Source organism: Chiloscyllium plagiosum, chromosome 42 (genome assembly GCF_004010195.1).
Source record: "Chiloscyllium plagiosum isolate BGI_BamShark_2017 chromosome 42, ASM401019v2, whole genome shotgun sequence".
In the NCBI taxonomy this organism is placed as follows: domain Eukaryota; kingdom Metazoa; phylum Chordata; class Chondrichthyes; order Orectolobiformes; family Hemiscylliidae; genus Chiloscyllium; species Chiloscyllium plagiosum.
Window position 1 is genome coordinate 9,399,368 of NC_057751.1, and position 22,951 is coordinate 9,422,318.

Below are 22,951 nucleotides of genomic sequence, written 5' to 3' on the forward strand. Positions count from 1 at the left end.
TTCCCCTACCTTAGTAGTCTACATTTACCCATGCCTAATGCACTCAACCCATACATCCCTTAACACTTTGGTGAATTGGCCCTGCTAAATTGCCCAATTCTTTGGATGGAGGGAGGAAACCAAGGCACCCAGTGCAATCCCACGCAGACACAGGGTAAAATGTACAAACTCTACATAGACAATTGCATGAGGATGGAATGGAATCTGGGTTCTTGGGGGTGAGGCGCAAAAGTGCTAACTACTGAGCCACTATGCAACCCATGAAAGGATTCAAAAAGGATTGCTTAGGTTGGAGGATTTTGAGTTAAATGGAGAGTCTGAAACTCTTTCCTCTGGATCATCAGAGGCTCATGGTAACCCAATCGAGGTTTACAAAATCATGAGGGACATAGTCCAAAATAAGAGGGTAAAAGGTTGAAGGTGAGAGGGGAAAGATGTAAAATGGAGCTGAAGGGCAAATTTTTCACACAGAGGGTGATGCTTGTATGGAATTAAATGCCAGAGGAAGTGTTGGAGATACAAGAACATTTAGAAGGCACCTGGATAGGTTCGTGAAAAGCATTTCAAGGGATACAAGCTCATTGCTGGCCCATAAAACAAACTCGCGAAGAATCAATTCAGTTTAGGACATCAGAACAGATTTACAAGTTGGACCGATAGTTAGACAACACAGAAATCAACCTATAACTTCTGGCAGACGCTCTAACATCTGCTAATATCTTGAAACAGAAGAGGCTGTTCATTTATGCTGAATGAGCTATTGCCCTTAGCACTTGTCTTGCAAGCGAATCACAATTTTACAATGAACTGCTGACTAACAGCAAACCTCCAATTGCAGGTAAGAGATAGAGAATACAATAGCTCATTCAGAATAATGTTCATCACAAGATCACAGGATACTTTGAAATATATGTATGAGATATGCAGTGCCAGCTGTTGCACAGAACTGGAAGAAAAACATTCTTGTCTCTCTGGTATTATAATCTTTTATCAACGGAGGTAGACATGGCTCTACATTAAAAGACTAATCACTTCACAAATGAACACAACCAGCCATGGCTTATGCAAAACATGACAGAGCAATACTTACTCACAATTTACAACTCAATTTTTGTTAAAGGTCATTCATAAAATAAAAAGGGAACTGTGAATTTTAAATGGAGACGGTCTCATCTGACCTCACTGAAGATCATTCCTTTTGTCATGAAAGGGTAATAACCACTTCTTTGATACTGATTACAATTTCACATTACTTTAAACTTACAATTTATCTCTTCACATGTTAAAAACCACCTTACACACAGTCCAGTGTTTGAAATTTCAAACATCTTTACAAAAAGAATCTCACATACTATTGAGTCTTTTTGAAGGTAAAATTACAAAATGTTAGAAAATTTCATTTGTTTGAAATGTGGAGAACATCTGTAAATTGCAAAACATATTCTGAGTCGGAAGATCCAGAACAGATAAAGAAACCAAAATATTTCAAATGTGTTAGATTACAAAAATATGAATATTTGGCACTGTGACTGTCCATTCATTCATATTGCACTGAACACAACTCCATGAGTTCCCATCCACCAGGAGACAAGAAATCATCCAACATAATACAAATATTTGTCATTGAGAGCAGGATGATGAAAGATAGGTCAGCCTGCGATAATCATCAAGCAAGGGGACAAATCCAGTCACAAAATTACACCTTTTTGTCAAGATCCTCACTTGTTGGGCCTCTTTATCTAAATCAGCCAAAGCACTCATCTTTGCTTTGGTTTTATTATACACTTGTGCCATCATATTGACATGTTTGTACATCTATATGTGAAAACCAGGAGAGAGTGTTGTGGTCTCTTTTGGCATCAAGAGAGGAACTGCTTCTTCTTTGCAGAGTAGAACACACCTGATTATATTGTGCACTAATGCAGTATGTCATGATGTGTGCACACAGTGGTGGGTTTGGTGGCACTGCAGAGAACAGGAGAGAGATTCATGCAATTGGTATTGATAGCCAATTGCGCCTTCACAGGGCAACATTTCGAAGAAAGTGAATAAGGCTTAAAATTAAGTGCAACAACATTTTCATTTTATAAATGCCTTGCCAAAAGTAAAATTTTAAGCATTCATGATACATGGAAAGGTTGTAGCTCCACCAATTGACAAACAATTCAATCAAAGGCAATGTCTAATGGTGTTTTCAAACTAGAAATCCACATACTGTGCTATCACCACCTAGACAACATTGGTCTCAATTTTAGATTCGTCCATTCAACTGGGCCTAAATTGAAGGCACACAGACAACAGTTTCACATTCTGCCAAGCCACATCTTCTTAATGGATTCTGCAAGTTCTGCTTTAACTCGCACTTTTTGCCTTTCGCTTCTTCCCTTGGGAGGTGAAATGCTTGAGCGGGTTGCGCTTCATGTTTGGCTTAAAAAAAAGGGAAAAACAGCCAACATTATTACTCATCTTACACAACACCAAAAGCAAAGCCACCATAACAGAATTTAAGAGGGTAGATAAATGAATGCAGATCTGTTGAAAACACAGCTGAAACACTGGTGACTGGCAAGTTAAATATAACATGTCTTCCAAATGCATCAAAGAATTATTTTGGACCAGACCAACTGAACATCTTCTTGCTGTTTGTTTCAGATTTCATTGGCAGTGGTCCCTGAAGAATGCATCCTCAAGCTCTCCACACTTCTTTCTCAAACCCACCCACTTCACCTGCATCACGCATAACAATGCCTGAAGAGCATCAAAGCACCGTGGACAATTCCAAAATTTGTTACAGTAAAATCACAACACAGCAATACTGTCCTTCCATCCACCACACTTCAGCCACATTTTACTGATAATAGTTGTGACAATGAATTTTGATTGGTACAGCCTTAATATACATATATAGCCAACAGCAAAATAATCTTTTGCTCAGCAAGTAAAAAAATAGGTCACACAATGTTTCTTCGGTTCGACTGTAGTCTCCCACCTTTCTGTTTTTCTGAGTTGATTTTCCTGTGACCTTTCTTCGCCATCTTTTTCTTTTACTGATGAGGGGCTTCGTGATTCCTTTGAGGGTTTGGGGAACTGGCAGGATTAAAATACAAGTTACTTGAACTGCCAAAAACAAACAACTGGAATTTATTGAAGGAAAACAAAACAGTTCAGATGCTGAGAAGCTGAAATAGTAACCAAGTGCTGGAGAAACTCATCAGATCAGCAGCATGTGGAGAAAGAAACAGAGTTAGAGGCCAGGATGACTCTTATTGAGAACGATCAACGTCAAACATGAACTCGGTTTCTCACTGCACAGATGCTACCAAACTGGTTGAATTTCTCCAACACTGTTTGTATTCCATTAAAATATTACTTGCCCGCTTCACTGCTACAATGTCAGGGGCAAATTCAGAAGCTATGGGGACAACACTTTTTAAAGCAGGAGTGAATTAACTTCAGGTAGCGTGGTACTGATGTGCTGAGTTTATCAGCATTGCCAACTGAGAGGTAAAAGATGAGAGACCTGGCCATTTTTGCGACCAAGGCAAGTTCAGGTCAAACTTGACAGTTCAGGGAGGTACAAGTTTGCCGACCAAGAACTATGACTCAGTACAAACTCATTCTTTTCCTGCATTACCAATGACTTAGATTAAACTATACATTGTCAATGGAACAAACAGTTTAAAAAGTGGTTCATTCTCCTTCTCAACAACCAAGAAACAACTGAACTCAAAACTTCCTCCGACACTTTCCTGCATGTTCTAGTTATTTGAAATCTTCTTACTTTATGTAAATTTGATTTACATTTGTCTAAGCAACTAATGACTAATACTTCTTTTGCCAATTAAATTATTGAAGTTTTTCTGCAATTCCATTTCTTGCCATCCTTTTTAAATTGTATATTCCAAACTATCACGGAAAATAATTCCATGATATAATCTAGTGATCTGGAGAAGGAGACAAAGCATGTTTGACTGAGTACAAGTCGTGTACTCATAAGTGCAAATTAATACTGCAACTACCTAGGTTTTGCTAGTTTTTGAGAAGTATATGAGATGTGATGGATGAATAGCACCAAGATTATCTCTTTCTTTCTTACCACCTGCATTCTTTTTCTATGTTATTTGAATTTCATCTTGACTTCTCTTGTAAGCAACTTCTTGCACTTGCTTTCTATTCGTACATTTTTCTCTTTGAGATGAGTCCGTGCACTCTCAATGTTCAGAGTCACCCTGAGGCTAATCTTGTACAAAACTGGAGTTTGATTAGGAATGATCAGCAAAGGTCATGTCATGATTATGAACACCAGGTCGGCTGTTGAAATGATTGCAATAATCTCCCTGCTATTTAAGTGTTGCAACTGTACTCTGGCCAAATAAACTCTGTCTTGGCATCAGTGGAGCAAAGTGGACTCAAACAGTTTTCTGACTTTCAACAGTTTCCCCACTACTTCTGCCCTATTAAAATTTTGGGAACCCTTCTGGCCAAGATTTCATTAATTAAAAATCAATCACCATCTCCTTGTAGTTTTACAGTCTACATCACCAGTATACGTTCATCTCAGATAGGGAGAACATCTGTTCTTAAAATACTCTCATAATCCTTTTTGCTGGTCATCTGAATATTGAAGCTCCTGTACCTTTTATTTCAAATCACCTGATTAACAAATAGCATCTATACACTACAGCAGCAAATGATATTCTCCCAGCACAGATCATTTGAACCAGGTCTCTGTGTTGGAGTGACAATGTCTTTCTTCCAGTGGATCACACAGGTAGGACTGGGCACATTTGCATCCACTGGGCAGGCTACTCACTCAAGTAATCCGGTACATTCTTCAAATGTGGCTTCACAATAGCAGGATGCAGAGGTTTATCATGTCGCAACAAATTAAAGTCTCGAGGATTGTCCTCAAAATAGGTCTGCAAGAAAAGAACATGCTCACTGCAGAACATTACTTTGACATGGAGTTTTATTAAACTACCTTAACACTCATTTTTAATTTTCCTGGAGCTACCTCTCTATGATCAGACTGCTACTGCAAATATCTCAGCGCATAAGAAGAGCAATAGAGTTCCACTTTCTCACCTTCAGTTTCTCAGAGTTGAGCAGTTCCTGTTTGATTTCCTTGATGCGAGCCTCTTTGATTGATTGTTTTGTAACTGAACGCATGGCATCCTACCAAGAAATAAAAATATACCTCAATTAACTGCCAGGACAAACGCAATACTCTGGAAACATCTCAACATGAACAGTAGCATCACCTTCTCAAGAACGACTTGGTTATTTGCACAATGTATTTAACCCAAAAATCCGCATGAATTATTAGCATTTTAGATCAAACAACATGTGTAAATTTCAAAAACTATGCTTCCATTCTGTGATAATGCTTTTATCATGAATGGTGATGGTACTTTGCACTCAGTATTTTCTTCATTGATGAGAAATGCCTTTCACGTCATGGCAGCACCATATCCATGTGCATACTGCTTCATAATACCATCTTCATTTTCATGTCTAAATGCTTATAGATGACTTCATAGTAGTGAAATGCATAATGATCAAAATAAAAGTCCTGGGACAAGGCACTGCAGACAGCAGATAAAGACAAAACTGATTAAATGGCTGACTTGTATGCAGTCAGCAACAGAACCCCCCCAAGAGTCTGGGAGAGGCAGCACAACAATGAACAGCAAATTTCACATCGTCTGTGTCGACCATACCTTACACCGATAGCGGAAGCCCTCAATCTCCTCAATGCGAAACTGATATGGTTTCAAAGCACAGTCCAAATTCTCTGTCAACACAAAGCAATGAACATTAATACAATTACAGGACATGAAACATTTCACACACTCATGTTGCTGAAAACAGAAGCTTTTCTCAATGACTGAGGATGAAAGATGAAATGGGTTTCTGGGGACAGCAGAAACATGGAAGATATTGCATCATTGGTACAACATGCACCACAATTTCTGCATATCTTGCTCTGCTGCCATCGTCCAGGGTGGTGAATAGGCTTTTAACAAAGTTTGGGAGAAGATTTGTAACTCTGGTGCTCGTTGTTGTGGTTCTGTTCGCTGAGCTGGGAATTTGTGTTACAGACGTTTCGTCCCCTGTCTAGGTGAAATCCTCAGTGCTTGGGAGCCTCCTGTGAAGCGCTTTTGTGACGTTTCCTCCGGCAATTATAATGATTTGTATCTGCCGCTTCCGGTTGTCAGTTCCAGCTGTCCGCTGCAGTGGCCGATATATTGGGTCCAGTTCGAGGCATGGCACTCATCCACAGATTTTATCAATAAGCACATCGACCTGGACCCAATATACCGGCCACTGGAGCGGACAGCTGGAACCGGCAGCGGCAGATACAAATCACTATAAATGCCGAAGGAAACGTCACAGAAGCGCTTCACAAGAGGCTCCCAAGCACTGAGGATGTCACCTAGACAGGGGACAAAACGTCTGCAACACAATTTCCCAGCTTGACGAACAGAACCACAACAGGCTTTACAATTAGATACCCAGCAACATGTTTGTGCCACATGTCCTCATCCCTTGACTGTCAGATTGACTGCTGTGCAGAGAGATACATTTTCAAGGAACACTTGAAATACTTCTGATGTGATGCAAATATCACTTTCTATGCTACGATTTGTTGATCAGCCGTAAAGGTAATGGCAAGCTGCCTTTCTGAGCCTCTGCAGTCCACACAGTGCCCACACAGCATTCACCTAGAATTATATTAGACAGGAAGTTCTAGGATTTTAATCCTTCAGCACTGAAGCGAAGTTGATCTCATTCCAACTCAGGATTGGGGTGTGCAGCTTAAATGGAAATTGCAACCTGTATATGTTGCCATGCACCTGCTACTCATTCATGTCGGCAGATGGCACAAATTTGTCCTGTCCAGAAGATGCTGTAGATGCAGACACACAGAGTCGCTGCAGTGTATCTCGCACATTGTGATGCCACAGTGTACCTATCCTGGAGGGAGTGAGTATTGAAGGTGGCAGGAATGCCACTTAAAAGGGCAAGCTGACCCGTGAGCAGGGAAGACTTTGCAAGATTGTGCTGAAAGCATTTACTGCCCATAACATTTCTCCCCTCTCGAACTCACATTTAACTCTTTTAAGCACTTATTGAACCTAAATCGCACATGTTGCCTGGTAACACATTAACTTGGTCCCGAGCATTTGAACTCTGGTCTCCAAAGCATGTGTGCCTCTAGATTTCTTGTCAACAGGTAACACCAGTACGTTACCCATCCCAGCATAAGGTAATTCCTTTCAACTTCATGAATCAACTGATCTGCAAATGTAAAACAGTTCTCTCGTTGAAATACTCAAACTAAGAAATCAGCAACTGCACTTAACAAATCTCTCCTTGTGAAGGTCTTGTAGTTTCGCTTAAGCCTTTTCACTGGATTTCAATGATCTTTCATTAGAAAACCTCACAAAAGAATTCTCAATACAGACTCACACTACAACTCTCCAGTTGACAAACTAAACCAAGAAAACAAGACCAGACAGCATTCAAAGCATCTAAAGGCAGCAACACAGAACAGAGAAAGGATAAATATTAGTCAAAAAGTGTAGCCCTGGAAAATGTCAGGCAGCATCCAAGGTGCAGGAGAGTCGATGTTTTGGGCATAAGCCCTTCATCAGGAACGTTACTTGGAACAAACCTCCAGCAAGTGCATCCTCCACATTCTGTAGTAGTGGCAATTCTGTGTGGGATACAAACGTCAATGCCGTCCCCTGGTTATTTGCACGGGCAGTCCTATGGAAAACAATTAGAGTCAGAATTTAACTATCAAATATGTAACTCATTTCCCATTTCAGTATTCATAAAATAAACAATGCCAGCATGATACCAGTAAGATTGATGCAGCCAGGTGAATTATGTGTATGATACCAAACAGTGACTCAACAGCATCTAAAAGAGAAGCTGCCAGTACGTGAGACAACAGTGCAGCAAGGACGGAACAAACATGAAAATGACATGTGGGAAAGCTGCTTGATGTACAGGTGCACATTATATCTCACCTGCCAACACGATGTATATAGGACTCCACTGAGCGTGGGAAGTCAAAGTTAATAACATTCGAAACATTATAAAAATCCACTCCTCTGGAGACCCCATATTCATGATCCTTGGCTCTGAAAGAGGAGCAGAAAGACTGGTCAACAGCAAATCATAAATATTCTAACCATTTGAACACATTGAATGAACTCTACCAGAAGGAAAGTACAGAGTGTTTTTATTTATGAAGTTGTAGACCAGAGTATGCTAGCCCAATAATTTCATTCCCCAGAATACAGAGCATACTGACATAGTTCCAGGATTAGGTTAGGGCCAGCCAGATATTTTATGTTGATGTTGGAGAGAAAGTAAGTTTATTTTTCAGCACTCTGATATGTAACATGGCGGAGTTAACTGCAAATTAGAGCTATAGATGCCCAGAAGATGGCCAAATTCACAGAAGCACAAAATCCCAAACTCAGAGATTTCTGATGAAGGGCTTCTGCCCGAAACGTCGATTTTCCTGCTCCTTGGATGTTGCCTGTTCTGTTGTGCTTTTCCAGCACACTCTAATCTTGACTCAGAGAAAAACTAAGCTAATTGAGACTCAAACATCAAGCAAATTCAAAACAACAAAGCAAGAAATCCAGACTTGTAAATAACAATTTCAGGTAATTTAGAAGACAGAATTTTTTATTCATAGGGCTAAACGAAATTGATCATGCTTACCTTGCTTTTTTACACCATTTCTTTTTTGTCTTTTGCTCTTCTGAGCCACTTAAATTTGTCAAAACATGTTCATCTGTGGCAATGATATAATCATACAAACTCTGATTGAACTGATTGATGATATGACACCTGATGGAAAAATACAGGAAATAAGGTACACCAAAGATGCAATTTATTTGCCCAACTCTCCACATCATAGCACAAGTTTTCCACTAAATCTACAGCTAATAGGAAAGAGGTTATTCCAATCTCATCGTCCATATTGTCCTAAATATATTCATACAGAAACTTTCTGCAGTGGTGTGCCACATCTTGTGCATGTACAACCTAAAATGCTTGATTGCCCAGCTCAACAGAAGAAATAATTGTGGCACTGACGAGTTTCCCTTTTAAAACAGATTTCTTATAATATTTCACAAGTGCGAGCAAGTGTTTTTTATCCGCTATTTGATAGTTCTTTTTGTGATCTCTGATAGGAACATGCGAGTATGAGGGCTTTGCGGGGTTTGGGGCAAAGAGCATGTGTACGCGAGAGAAATCAAGCAGACAGCAGTTACCAACCAAGATTCTACCTGGAATGTACCGGTAATTCTGAGTTTAGGACACATGCCAAAATGCTGAATTGTTCCAAGAATAGTTTCAGCCGGTAGCATCTATCAATGGAATTCACAAAGATTATGGTCTTGCCACGGACAAGGGAGAGTTTGAAAAATGTGTAAATCAGAAGGAATTTCTCCTCCTCCTCGCATTTAATGTGGTACTGGATCAGCTGTGAGCTATCCGGAAGCTGAGACTCGGTGAGCTTCAGAATCATCTGAAAGGGTAAAGGAGATCAGGTTACAGTGGACACACCAAAACATAAAACAGGACATGTACCAGTCTGTTTGTCTGGCAATGCCCTATTCCAGAATCAAGCACTTCCATCTACCTTAAGTTCAGTAACACGAAAATGCAGGAAATAGATGCATTAACCCCTCATGCCTTCTCCACATTTCAACAAGATAATGGCTGGCATTACATCTCCCTGAATGTAAAAACAATAAAATACTATCCATAATAATTATTTTTATCATGTCTGTCTCACTGCTCATAGGAATGAAATACCAATTGCATTTACAATACATTTGCTTTAGTGCTCATGGACAAACTGTCTTTGCACAAATTGAATATCATACAATTGACCAGACAAAGAAAGAAATTGGAGTCATACATGACCTTTTGTATCCTCAAGAGACCACGCAGCTCATGTAAAATGAATTACTTTGTGAGAAATAGTCACCGTTTTCAGGGAAGACATAGCTCTCTGTGACTAACACATGCTAACCTGTCAAAATTCATTGTACACGAAAGACAATGCTGACCAAAACACAGGCAGAAATCCCCATTTGACTTCCACAAAATGAAATTGAACCTTTTCATACACATGGTGTATAGATAAATACATCTTCAGATTAAAGTGTCATCTAGAGCTATGAACACTCTTATCTCCTGTGTGGTGCACAGATTATGTGCTCAGTATCGAGACTGAGGACGGAAACAACAATTTCCTGTTTGAGACACAGGGAGAGGCCTCTGTCGCATTTGAGAAGATTTCTTACCGGGTTATGAAGCACCAGTTCCTTCAATGTCTGAACATCCTCATTAAATGTGGCTGACATCAAGAATGCTTGGTAAATCTTTGGAAGGTGTCTGCAAAGAGACAGAATAAGCCTTGAAGACAAGCAATCCGTTTAGCACAACCATAACCAAAGGGCCTCAATGTTACAGATACTGTAACAATCAAAAATATAATTACAGGCCAGGGGGTGAGGTCATGAGACTCCAGTAAAACAGCAGTGAAAGTAGCAATATTAGCACAGCGCCATCACTCAGTACACCTGACACACTGGTTTAAAATAAAAACATGGAGGTGCCACTTGGGACATCACACTCTTGTGAGCAGTTTGCAGGACCAACTTGACGAATCCCACAATCCACCTTTTCTCCACTTACTCTTTGCCCCTCTTGAACTTTCCATAATTCTGAAAGCCCCAATTGTACTTACTCTCAGACAATGCATTTCAGAGCCCAGCCATACATCTAAAAGAAATTCCACATGTTGTCTTTGCTTCTTTTGCAAATTGCTTTAAATTGGTGCCCTCTGGCAAAAACCTTTGCAATAACTCGAACAGTGTATCAATCTTCACTTTCTCCAGTTCTGTGATGACACTGAACCAACAGGAGTTTTGAGAAAAAGAAACTTACCCCAGCAGGTTTTTTAGATCATTTTCAAATCCAAATGAGAAGAGTAGATCAGCCTCATCAATGACAAGCATCTCCAGTGAGGTGCTGAGGTTCAGGGTGTGCTGTTCCAAATGTAGCAGAATTCGAGAAGGCGTACCAATAACAATGTCAGGTTTCTCCATTAATATAGGCCTGAAAGAATGTCGTAAGTGAGAACTTACTCAAGTTGTGATACTGAAGACAAGTGCCCCAAAATCATGCACTCATATTTTATACCTTTGTGCTGATACATCCACCTGTCCCGAAACATCAGCCACTCGAACATCCCGAGCACAACACAATGTGAGTTGTCGGACCATCTGCTGCACTTGTTGACCTAGTTCCTTTGTGGGAACCAATATGAGAGCTCGCACTGCTTGCTCGCAGACTGACTAAACAAAGACAGAAAATTAAAGCTTAATTATAACTTTGTTCTGCAATGTTGACAACTCATGCAGCCTGTGCCGTGTGGTAGCAAAAAGATACTTCCCTGACCTAAGAGCGAGCTCTTCATAACACAGAATGAATGAAGGCAGATGCAAACTCGATCATTGGTCGTTTGTTCTGTGTCAGACTACTCTCCTACGAACCTGACCTTGAGAATTTTTTAAAACAACGGGCAACGTAAAGTCACAGTCATACAGCACGAAAGCAGATCCTTCGGTCCTGTCAGTCCATGCTGACCACAATCCCAAACTAAACTATTTCCAACTGCCTTCAGTGGGTCCTAATACCTGCAAATATTTCTTATTCATGTACTTATCTAAATGTCTTTTAAAATGTTCTAACTGTACCTGCCTCCACCACGTCCTCTGAAAGTTCATTCCAAACACAAACTACTCACTGTGAAAAAAACAAATTACCCAAGTCTTTTTAAATCTTTATCCTTTCACCTTAGAAATAGGCCCCTCCAAGCTTTGAAATCCTCCACCGTTGGAATTCTGAAGTACTGTTGAGACATGGAGCATAACAGCAATTTCCAAGACAACTTGTTGATCTCGATGCCAAGTAGAGGCTCAAGACTTTTCAAGAGAAGGAAGGAATCAAAAGATGATCTTGGCGCAAGTACAGTGTGAAGTTACGTTTATGTCATCACCGAAATCATCTGAACTCTGCATGTGTAAATATCACATGAACCTGTCCCAGTACTGATCCCAAAAAGATATATCAAACTCATCACATTTATAAATTTAGCATGATTAAAAATGAAGACAAATAAAGTCAATCTAATAATTTGATTACCTTTTTGGTGTTAAGAAGATGTTCTATGATGGGGATAGCATATGCTGCAGTTTTTCCTGATCCTGTACGTGCTCTGGCAAGGAGATCCTTTCCCTCCAGTGCCAAAGGAATGGCTTTTTCCTGGATCAAAGTCGGTTCAGCCCAACTGAGGCTTGCAATTGCCTAAGCAACGTAAAATTTATATTTGCATCTTCAGTCAAAATTTCAAGAAGTTGACATCATCTTTGCTCCACCCAAAGCCCCCCCCCCCCCCCCCCGAGTCCAACTCCAACCCCACATTCCATCACTCTTCTTCCATATATGGATTCTGCATATTATTTTGTACAAGTCTTATTGTTTTAATCTTCCTAGCATATTGTTCTTCATCAGTACACAAGATGAACCATACTGAGTATTGCTAATGGTAACAAGAGCCTCAAAATTCTGGAATATCTGCCACAACAGTATTGTAGAACTACCATTACATGGCAGCAGTGATTCAAAAAGACAGCTCAGCACCACCTTCTCCAGGAGAAAGTGAGGACTGCGGATGCTGGAGATCAGAGCTGAAAATGTTGCACTTTTCCAGCAACACATTTTCACCACCTTCTCTGGGGCAACTAGAAATGAGTAGTAAGTGGCGGTGCAGCCAGCAATGCCAACATCCCAGACATGATCTGTGAAAAATACTATCCTGTCTTTGGGCATTTGCAGTGATTGATAATGCTTTGCTACACTTGTAAGCTTTCATGACCCAGAATGATTCCTTGCTTAACCTGTTCTCCCCACACACCTTGAACTTCAGGTTTGCCATTCAAGTCATTTGGGTTGACTGCTGGTTGTCCAACCCTACCTGTCCCCACCTTTCCCCCCTCCCCCATAACCTCTCCTCACCCTCCATCTACCCATACCCTAAGCTCCCACCCTTCCCACTCCCTCACCCACCTTCTTCCTCTCCTCCTGTCCCCAATCGTCTTCCCCCATCCCACCCTCCTTCCCTATCTCCCTTATCCCCATCCCCTACCCTCCTCTTCCAATCCACCTTCCCTCTTTCTCCCCAGCAGACACACAGACAGTAAATTTCCAGACCTTCTTCCAAACCCCTCTCGGGCTCTATGACTGACGAAGTGAGTGACTCACTCACCACTTTCCCCTCTCCATCCTGTCGTACATCATACTCACTCGATCTGACCCAGAACAAACATAATATCCCGTCCTTTGTCACACTCGCATTTCCCTTTCCCAACCCTATTTTTATTTTTATCTCTATCCCTCTCCAACCTGTAAAACTCTCTCATCAAGTCCCATCTCGTGGAACCTCAACTTCTCCGCTGCCATCTTGAGTCCCGGTGATATGACGTCAGTGCACCGGTGCTCGCGGCTGCTGACTGTGGTGGCGCCGGGTAACTGCAGCTCAATCCCCCTGCCACCCCACGACTGCAACGGAGGAGTTGGGTCTGTAACATTAAATCAGTCGCCCTCCCAACAAAGCTCTAATCTCAGAGAAACACTTCAGTTAGCATCTCAAAATCCGAAAACAAGAGGCAACTTTAACTTCAAGTTGAACACCTCGGTCAGAACTGTAATAGAAACGGAAATTGCTTGACAAGTTGAGCAAGTCTGGCACCATGTGTGGAGTGAAGCTTTTCAGTGGATTCGAAATGTTAACTCTACTTTCTCCACACATGCTGCCAGACCTGCCGAATTTCTCTTGGAATTTTGATTCAGATCTTCAGCATCGCAGTTCATTGCTTTATTTTGATCAGAACTGTGTTACTTGCCAACCTCATTGTCAAGTCAGCCAAAGCATTTTACAACTCATATCCAGATGGAAATCAAATCCATCTTCTTCTGCACTGCATATTAATTTCAGAGCAAAATAGCTAAATTTACTGAAAACACTAAACAGCCCAAGTAAGAACTGAGAAATTCCAGAGCATGTTGAATAGTATGTGCAGTGCACACATGTCAAATACTGACATCAAAGAGAGCATGTAAAATGAATTGTTTTATTATCATATGTATTTTAAAGTGAGAAAAATAGTAAAATACAGTGAAAAGCTTTTCCACTAATGCCGCAATCCAGCATAATTTTGAACAGTTATAACAGGAAAAAAAAGACAAGGTGCCGCACAAAAGGCTGCTACATCAGATAAATATGAAAGGCATTACAGGCAAAGTATTAGCTTGGATAGAGGACTGCTTAACTAACAAGAAGCAAAGAGTGGTGATAAATTAATGCTTTTCTGGTTGCAAATCAGTGACTGGTGGTGTGTCTCAGGGATCAGTGCTGGGACCGCAATTATTCACAATTTCCGTAGATGACTTAGAGTTGAGGACCATGTGTAGTGTGTCAAAGTTTGCGGAACACAATAAGATGAGTGGTGGAGCAAGGTATGTAGAGGACTGTGAAACTTTGCAAGGGGACATCATTGGTTTAAGTGAGTGAGCAAAGGTATGGCAGATGGAGTACAATGTTACTGAATGTGAAGTCATCCATTTTGATAGGAATAACAGGAGAAAAGATAATTATTTGAATAGTAAATTGAACTGGCTGTCCACAGGATCTGGGTGTCCTTGCGCATGAATCACAAAAGGTTGGTCGGCAGATGCAACAGGTAATTAAGAAGGCAAATTGAATTTTGTCCTTCATTGCTAAAGGGGTTGAATTTTAAAGCAGAGACATTATCTTGCAGCTGTATAGGGTGCTGGTGAGGCCACACCCAAAGTATTGCATGCAGTTTTTGTCTCCTTACTTGAGAAAGGATGTACTGAGATGAGAGGGGGTGCAGAGGAGTTTCCATAGGTTGATTCCAAAGTTGAGGGGGTTGACTTATGAGGTGAGACTGAGTAGACTGGGATTATATTCGTTGTAATTTAGAAGAATGAGAGGATATCTTACAGAAACATAAAATTATGAAGGGAACAGATAAGATTGAAGTAGAGAGGATGTTTTCACTGGTGGGTGAAACTAGGACAAAAGGGCATAGCCTCAAAATTAGGGGGAGCAGATTTAGGACTGAATTGAGAAAGAACTTCTTCACCCTAAGGGTGGGGAATCTATGGAATTCCCTGCCCAGTGAAGTAGTTGAGGCTTCTTCAGTAAATGCTTTTAATGCGAATATAGATCATTTACTGAACAGTAAAGGAAATAAGGGTTATGGTGAGAGGGTGGGGAAGTGGAGTTGGGCCATGAAAATATCAGCCATGATTTTATTGATCGAAGGGTCAGATGTTTAAAAATGTGTTACTGGAAAAACACAGCAGGTCAGGCAGCATCAAAGGAGAAGGAGAATGTTCTGTGTACAGCTTTGAGACAATCCATCAATCCTGAGCCAGTTCATCAACAATGACACCTGTACTGCCACTTACACTGCACCCAACCAATGTTGAAGTAGACACTCTTCAGGTGCCATCTTTCACCACTGGACTGATTCCTATCCACCACTGCCTCGTCCCACCTTGTCGTACCCACAATTTCTCAGTGCTGGGCCCATCTCAACATCACTGTGATGCCCTTCCACCACCACCAGTGCTGGCTCCAACCAACGATGAAGTTGCTGTTCTTCAGATGCCATCCTTCGCTGTTTGGCCTGCGTCGCCAATGTAGCAGCCATCGATTCTGATGCCAGGTCCCATACCTACCTACTCTGGGATCAGAGGGTTTTTTATACAATAAGAAGCTGAGTAAGTTAAGTCTTCATTCCCTCGAAATGGGAAGAATGAGAGGCGATTTCATTCAATCTGAAGGAACTTACAGTGTAGATATTAAGAGGTGTTTGACCTAGTGGATATGAAGAACATGCCTTAGGAGAAAGCGGGGGGACTGAAATAAGGAACTACTTATTCATTCAAAGAGCTGTGAATCTTTGAAATTCTCTCTCCAAGAACATTGTGAATCATCCATCATTGAATGCATTTAAGGCTGCAACTGACATATTTTTGGTCTTTTGAGAGACTTGGGATGTACGTAGCAGGCAGGAAAGTGGACTTGAAGCTGAACAACAGCCATCATCATATTGCATGGCTGTACAGAACTGAGCAGTCATGTTGTCTATTCTTTTGTTGTTTCTTACATTCTTATATTTGGGAATTTCTGAGTTGCTGTATGACTCAACAGCTTAGAGGAACACTGAAATGACCATCAGGTGTTAAATGGAGAGTCCCGTCTGCTCATTCAGTAGTATTGTTTTCAAGAAGACGAGAAGAGTCTCAGTCAGTATTTATCCCTCTGTCAACATCACAAAAAATAAACTGCTGGTTGAGAAGCTTGCTGTGCATAAATTATGTTTCATTTCCAACAATACAACAATAACACCTTCAAGGAATGTTGTTGTGAAGCTGTTGGAATGTCCTGAGGTTTTTAAAGATGATTTATGCATGATTTGTGATTTGTTATTAAGATATAGGGGGCAGTGTTGTCAAAGGCGTTTAAAACCCAGCTCATGAACTCAGTTAGGAGAAAAGTCAAAACACAGCGAAGGTAAAACTAATTCTAAACATTTATTGCATCTGGTCCTGACTATATAATCTCAGAAGAAAGAAGTTTTGGCAAGAAAGTTAGTTGTTGAAAAAAGCTCCAATCTCTCAAGGTGACACTTCATGTCTTTAATACTCCCTGGCAGGGTCCTCTCCTGAATACAACACATCGCTTAATCTCTTGGTGTGTAGAATTGCCAATCCAAGAACACTGCCCTCGGCAGTCAACACACCCCTTGTCGGACTGGAGAGAAGCAATTTGCTGTCACAACACTCTAACCCAAATGCGATTTGTTCCTTTTCTTCAGGCCTCGATTGCAGGTTGGGTTCCAGTGCTTCCAGCTTGAGTCACAGTTATTTCTGTAGATCTGTACGTCATCAATTGCAGCATCGCTCTGATAGCTTGGTCCCAGCACACCTTCGATAATCACCTGAAAAGGTAAAAACAAGTCAGATCTGCCACGAGAAAAATATCAATTATTGGTAACAGATGTTAATGGCTCATTGAGACAACTACTTCACCTCAGCAAATGAACAGAGAACAAACACAAGAGGGATTCAAGCCACTTGGCTCAACCAGTCCATGGTTATCCTCAATGTGAACACAGCCCTCTTCAGTTACACAGCCTGGTCCAACATTTACTTCAAGCAACTTTCCAATTTACATGAAGTGAAGGATGCTAATTGCCCCATTTGGGGGTAATCAGAGACATGGATGGGTATGGGTCAAGGAGCTAGCCTCTGAAAGCTACCTTTTGCACCTCCCTCCAAAGATGATCTGTTGCTGGTCATTTTGCTGCATCATGAGCAGCCAGGCTGATGAGCGTAAAGTCCTTCTGGATTAATCAGTATCCAGGATATTTTGGACCAATCTGTTCAAAAAGAGGCAGCTAAGAATTTTTTGTAAGGTAAGCGTTTAAACTGCCTTTGCCTGCCCCAGAGGCTTATTGCCATTCTGTAAGGAATGCAAACTCTTGCAACCCCATCAGGTTGGTACCCTTGGCGTTGACCCGTAGCAGTGCAGAGAAGGACAGAGATGTTTCAGAGTCAGTAACTCAAGCTTAAATTTGGTTCACAGCCAGGGAAATATTAAACGGTTTGCCCAACCCCATATCAGTGTGTTGTAAAATGCCTTGCATTCATGGGTACCTAGAATTCCACTCTCAAAAGCTAGAGTCTCAATCCACAAACAGCAATCACATCAATATCCAGTGAGCAGATGGATGCTTCAGGATACATGAAAATACTCACTCAGCCTTCATTGCACCCACATCACCCACCTGGTCACTGCATGGCACAGTCCTCAGATGATAAAAAAAAACAAAGCATGCTGGTTGGTTTAACTACTTCTTACTTTTGGATTGGTTTATTTCTTCAACAGCTTGTACTTAGACACTTTTCCCACAACAAAACACAAATCATATTTTGACTTACTCGGAACTTGTCTCCATTAGTGAAAATATCAATCTCAGCATTTAGCCATTTCCGACCTTGGTTTCCAGAGACAGACCACAGCTTGTGCCAGGAAGTCGTGTGTTCATATTTCAGGAATACATTTAAGGAACCTGCAGGAAAATGGATTCAAGCAGTCCATCAGCAGGTCCAACCTTCACCTGTATTTTTAACTTAGTAATTCCCTCATGGTGCCCTGATTAAAAGGCTTCCAGAAAGAGAAAGCAATTTGTAGCTGAATAGATGGGATCGAAAGTAAATCTAAGATTACACTGCTGTTTCCCCAAAATTCAGCAGCATCTATCTGCCTTTAGTGATCTTTCCTCATGTTCAGTCCTGTTCTGACACCCTCACAGAGCAATCTGGGCCAAACCATAATAGAAACCAGGAGTACCTGCTGTTGCAACACACTCCAACCCCTCCACAATGCCCTTGACACATCATAAGCACTATCTAGATACATGCACTGCTTCTCATCCTCCCTGCTCTGCTTTCTCCATGCATTTGCCTATCGCCAAATGTCACAGAGTTATAAACAGCAGTTTTGTTACGTCACTGTTCTATTCTGGCAAGATATGAAATCAAATTGTTTCCATGAATTATTACAGGTTATGACCAGAGTTTGCTGCTCGGAGCCTCACAACTCACCCATGTGTTTCCCAAACATATTGTACCAGAAGGTCAGGCACTTCTGTTCTCTCAGTGGAGGGCTGATGAGTGCTGCCTGTTCCCCACTCAGCTGAGAATATGAACCTTTCAGGTACAGATAATGACCTGCAGTGAAGAAAAATTAATCAAACACACCATGGAGATAAGGCAGGAACAGGATACTGATAAGGAATGATCAGCCATGATTATATTGAATGGCGGTGCAGGCTCGAAGGGCTGAATGGCCTACTCCTGCACCTATTGTCTGTTGTCTAACTACTGTCAAAATATCAGAAATATGTAGCCAAAAATCTATTAGAATTGAGACTGTTTATCTAATTCTTGACACTTCTGAATTTACATGTTCTTGTTATGAATTCTGAATGTACACTTTCAAATCACAAAGAATTTTGAGCCCCACCATCATAAATTCCCCTTTCGTTACTTTGTTCCACTGAGCATATCCCACACCAGTCATCATCACCAAATCCTTCCGTTCCTACTTTCAAGTTTGTGAATCCACAAAGACATTTTCCCAGTGGTTCCGAACGCTACTATAAACAGGGACTCAGACTGCCCACTGCCTAACAATCAACAATTCCAGTACAGAAGTACAGCTGTCACATCACTGGACTCTGAATGCAGAGGCTGGACGACTAAGTTGTAGCTATGAGTTCCATCATTTTGAGAAATGAAGTCAAAGCAGAGAAATTGCTGGAGAAACTCAGCAGGTCTGTCAATGTCTGTGAAGACAGAAATAGATGTGACATTTCAAGTCCAGTGTCACTTTCCTTCAGATGCTGCCAGACCTACTGCATTTCTCCAGAATCTTTTCTGTTTGTTTAAGACGTCCAGCATTATCAGTATCTGCTTTTATGTGAATTGAAACCCACTTAATTCAATATTACAATCGCAAATTACCATCAGCAAAAATAATCACAACTGGATTGACCTCAAATCCATTGGTTCACTCATTCTTGATTGGAGGGGAAATCTACCAACCATTCCTAACTGGACCAACACATAACTACTGACCCACAGGGCTGAAAAAATGTTGGGAAGGCTGCACACATAAATGATCATGGTAGCAACATCCACATCCTTTGAATGGTGAACTAATTTTTAGTCTCTTCGACAGGAGAATAAACACCTCAAATACAAATGTGAGGTTTCTATTTCTAAACATTAATTAACCTTATTTCAGATTTACATACTCAGATCCTTTCATTTCTTTCTCTAGTCTCTGTCTGTTTTGGAAAAAAAAACACTGTTCCACACTTCCCTCTGTGCTGTCATGTTAATGGCTCCAAACTCATCAGATTTTTACTTACCTCCTTGGCGTTTGCACTGGCCTTTCGTATGGTCACGTTTTGGTCCTGTTTCTCTTGAGAATGTTTGGTACCGATGAAGCACCCAATCAAAATCATCTGTTGTGGATTGTTCCCAATCACACAGACCATGTTCAAAGTCACAAAACAGTTCCACAGGAAGGTTGTCAGGCAACACTGACTGAGTGGGAGAAATCAAAGGCACATTATATAAGGGATTAATTGTCACAGGATTGTTGCGTGTCGTCAAAGTAAATGGAGAAATTATTGACTGGATGGTTGCTGCACTGTTGGCCACAAAGGAGAAAGATGCCAGGAGTATCTTTGGAGAAGAGGTGGATGCTAATACGGTCTCATTGGGGAGAATTGCTGTTGGCAGAATGTCTGTTGAGGGATTGGACACTGGCAAAGTGTCTGTAGGGGAAGTAGACACTGGCAGAGTCTCCACTGAGAGGGTAGACCCTGGCAGACTCTCCGCTGAGAGAATGGACACTGGCAGAGTCTCGGCAAGGGGAGTGGACACTGGCAGAGTTTCTGCAGGAGGAGTGGACACTGGCAGAGAGTCTGTGGGAGGAGTGGACACTGGCAGATCACCTGTGGGGGGATTGGATACTGGCAGAGCCTCTGCAGGGAAAGTGGACATGTGCAGAGTCTCTGCTGGAGTGGACACTGGAAGAACGAATGTGAGGGGAGTGGACACTGGCAGAATCTCTGCGGGGGGAGTGGACACTGGCAGACTGTCCGCAGGGGGAGTGGACACTGTCAGATCATCTGTGGGGGGACTGGATACTGGCAGAGCTTCTGCAGTGGGAATGGACACTGGAAGAGTGTCTGTAGGAGGGATGGACACTGGAAGAGTCTCTGCAAAGGGGATGGACACTGACAGAGTGTCGACAGGAAGAGTGGACATTGGCAGAGTATCTCCAGCGAGAGTGGACACTGGCAGAGAGTCTGCACGGGGAGTGGACACTGGCAGAATCTCTGCTGGGGGAGTGGACACTGGCAGAGAGTCTGTGGGAGGAGTGGATACTGGAAGAGTCTCTGCATGGGTAGTGGACACTGGCAGAGTGTCTGCAGAAGGAATGGACACTGGCAGTGAGTCTGCAGGGGGAGTGGACACTGGCAGAATCTCTGTGTGGGGAGTGGACACTGGAAGAATCTCTGCGGGGGAAGTAGACACTGGCAGAGAGTCTGTGGGAGGAGTGGACACTGGCAGAGTCTCCACAGGGGGAATGGACACTGTCAGAGTCTTTGCAGAGTGGGTGGACACTGGCAGAATGTCCGCAGGGGGAGTGGACACTGGCAGAGTATCTGCGGGAGGAGTGGACAGTAGCAGAGAGCCTGTGGGAGGAGTGGACACTGGCAGAGTCTCCGATGGGGGAGTGGACAACAACAGGTTATCACCAGGTCGAGTGGATGCCCCCACTGTGGTTGGGGTGGACACCAGTAGGGTGCCCACAGGGTTAGGTATGGCTGTCAACAAAAGGTCACGTGAATTAAATGCCTTGTACCAATGAGCAGGGCTTCCAGTTTTCAGAAGAAAAGGCAGCTTTTTTTTATACGAGGACCCTGTCAGTGCCTTTCTCTGTGTCACCATTCTGTTATGAAACTCTCTGAAAAGAATCTCAGGTGCTCCCATGGTTTCCTTTATTGAGATGCTGGCCTGCAGAGGCCTGGGTGGCATTTCAAACTGACTGGCTGGATTCATTGATTTCAAGTGACCAGTCTTCTGTGTGTGACTGATCAGAGAATGAAAAGGTATTTTTTGTTGATGGCTCTGGTTTAGAATTAGGTCAGGAATAATCAATGGATAAGTCAAATTGGTCAAAGTTGAAACCAGCCCAACTGACAGCACTGCTTGGTGAGCAACATTGCTGGTTTGTGCATGAGTGTCTGGAAGATCAGACCAACTGACTGGTCGAGGATCTTGCTGACCAGTGGTCAATAAGTCAGCCAGAAACCCCACTGTCGCTTGAGTTTGGGTGTCAGATTTAACTGTGTGCGGAGTTCCTGCCAATGATTCAATATGATCCGTTAGATTTTGGCTGTTTGGATGCAAAACATGCTCCTTGGTACAACATCTGACACATGCTTTGGGGCGGAGTGCAGGTCCTCGAGTCAGAGACCTCTGCGCCAATGTCGGGGTCATTACATGTAGAGGTGAGTGAGTGGTCAGTGAGTTTGTCATCGGACTCTGAGCAAAGGGCAAAAGCAGAAATGTCTTAGCTTTTCCTTTATGGATCTGTGCACTAATAGGCCTGCTCTGGCCCTCTGAGGCTTCAGTTGCTGATTCCTTGAATGCTGTGATGATAGAAGTGTTGTAGACTTCAGGCCTTGACTTAATCAATTGGCTAATAGGTGCACATTTGCGTAGGAGAATGCACTTGGGATATTCATGCACAATGGCGATGGTTTGATTCAATGTGGACGCATTCCCACGCAAACTCACCACCAGCTGTGCTGGTGTGTGAACTCTTGCTTTAGCTGTTTCAGGAGAAATATCTAAAAGAGGTTTTAATCTCTCTGCTTCTTTGGTTCTTCCAAGTTCACGCAAGGAACCACTTTCATTCAGCAAGGGAAGACCTAAGGGTGTTTTGGGTGGGATGAGATGGAAGGAAACGGAATAGTTAAAATCAGGATTTACAACTTCAAAATTCAGCTTATGTATTGAGATAATATAGAACGAAACAACTCAGTCTGCAATACCCATGATGGAGCTATCTATTAGCAGTCCCTCAACTTGAGGAGGATGCTTGCCACAGAGTATGACGTGTAAAACACCATCACGTTGCAGGTGGGATGGTTGCTGCACAGCA

The 22,951-nt window shown here is 42.0% G+C and overlaps 2 protein-coding genes across 2 annotated transcripts; both read right to left on the reverse strand.

Annotated features, from left to right (window-relative positions):
* Positions 1-970: 970 nt before the first annotated feature.
* ddx56 (DEAD (Asp-Glu-Ala-Asp) box helicase 56) lies at positions 971-13,630 on the reverse strand. Its single transcript, XM_043681312.1, has 14 exons — positions 13,510-13,630; positions 12,250-12,411; positions 11,245-11,399; positions 10,990-11,160; positions 10,344-10,434; positions 9,318-9,559; positions 8,746-8,874; positions 8,040-8,153; positions 7,679-7,773; positions 5,721-5,794; positions 5,086-5,175; positions 4,814-4,919; positions 2,990-3,087; positions 971-2,427 (listed from the first exon to the last, which is right to left on the reverse strand). The coding sequence occupies exons 1-14, from the start codon at positions 13,564-13,566 to the stop codon at positions 2,353-2,355; spliced, it is 1,659 nt and encodes a 552-aa protein (XP_043537247.1). The 5' UTR covers positions 13,567-13,630; the 3' UTR covers positions 971-2,352.
* A 3,114-nt stretch (positions 13,631-16,744) lies between these two features.
* LOC122543079 (mucin-17-like) lies at positions 16,745-22,059 on the reverse strand. The gene is made up of 4 exons (XM_043681311.1): positions 20,139-22,059; positions 18,808-18,933; positions 18,142-18,272; positions 16,745-17,138 (listed from the first exon to the last, which is right to left on the reverse strand). The coding sequence occupies exons 1-4, from the start codon at positions 21,841-21,843 to the stop codon at positions 16,983-16,985; spliced, it is 2,118 nt and encodes a 705-aa protein (XP_043537246.1). The 5' UTR covers positions 21,844-22,059; the 3' UTR covers positions 16,745-16,982.
* Between the last annotated feature and the right edge of the window lie 892 nt (positions 22,060-22,951).

What these genes read in the sequence shown, in the direction of transcription:
- LOC122543079 (XM_043681311.1), bottom strand. Translation starts at nt 21,843, where the DNA reads ATGAATCCAGCCAGTCAGTTTGAAATGCCACCCAGGCCTCTGCAGGCC. An exon ending in CCAGTGCAAACGCCAAGGAG is followed by an intron (nt 18,934 to 20,138) that starts GTAAGTAAAAAT and finishes TCTTCACTGCAG; the next exon opens with GTCATTATCTGTACCTGAAA. An exon ending in TATGTTTGGGAAACACATGG is followed by an intron (nt 18,273 to 18,807) that starts GTGAGTTGTGAG and finishes ATTTTCCTGCAG; the next exon opens with GTTCCTTAAATGTATTCCTG.
- ddx56 (XM_043681312.1), bottom strand. Translation starts at nt 13,566, where the DNA reads ATGGCAGCGGAGAAGTTGAGGTTCCACGAGATGGGACTTGATGAGAGA. An exon ending in TTGATGAGAGAGTTTTACAG is followed by an intron (nt 12,412 to 13,509) that starts GTTGGAGAGGGA and finishes TACGTTGCTTAG; the next exon opens with GCAATTGCAAGCCTCAGTTG. An exon ending in TCAACTCTGAGAAACTGAAG is followed by an intron (nt 4,920 to 5,085) that starts GTGAGAAAGTGG and finishes CTTTTCTTGCAG; the next exon opens with ACCTATTTTGAGGACAATCC.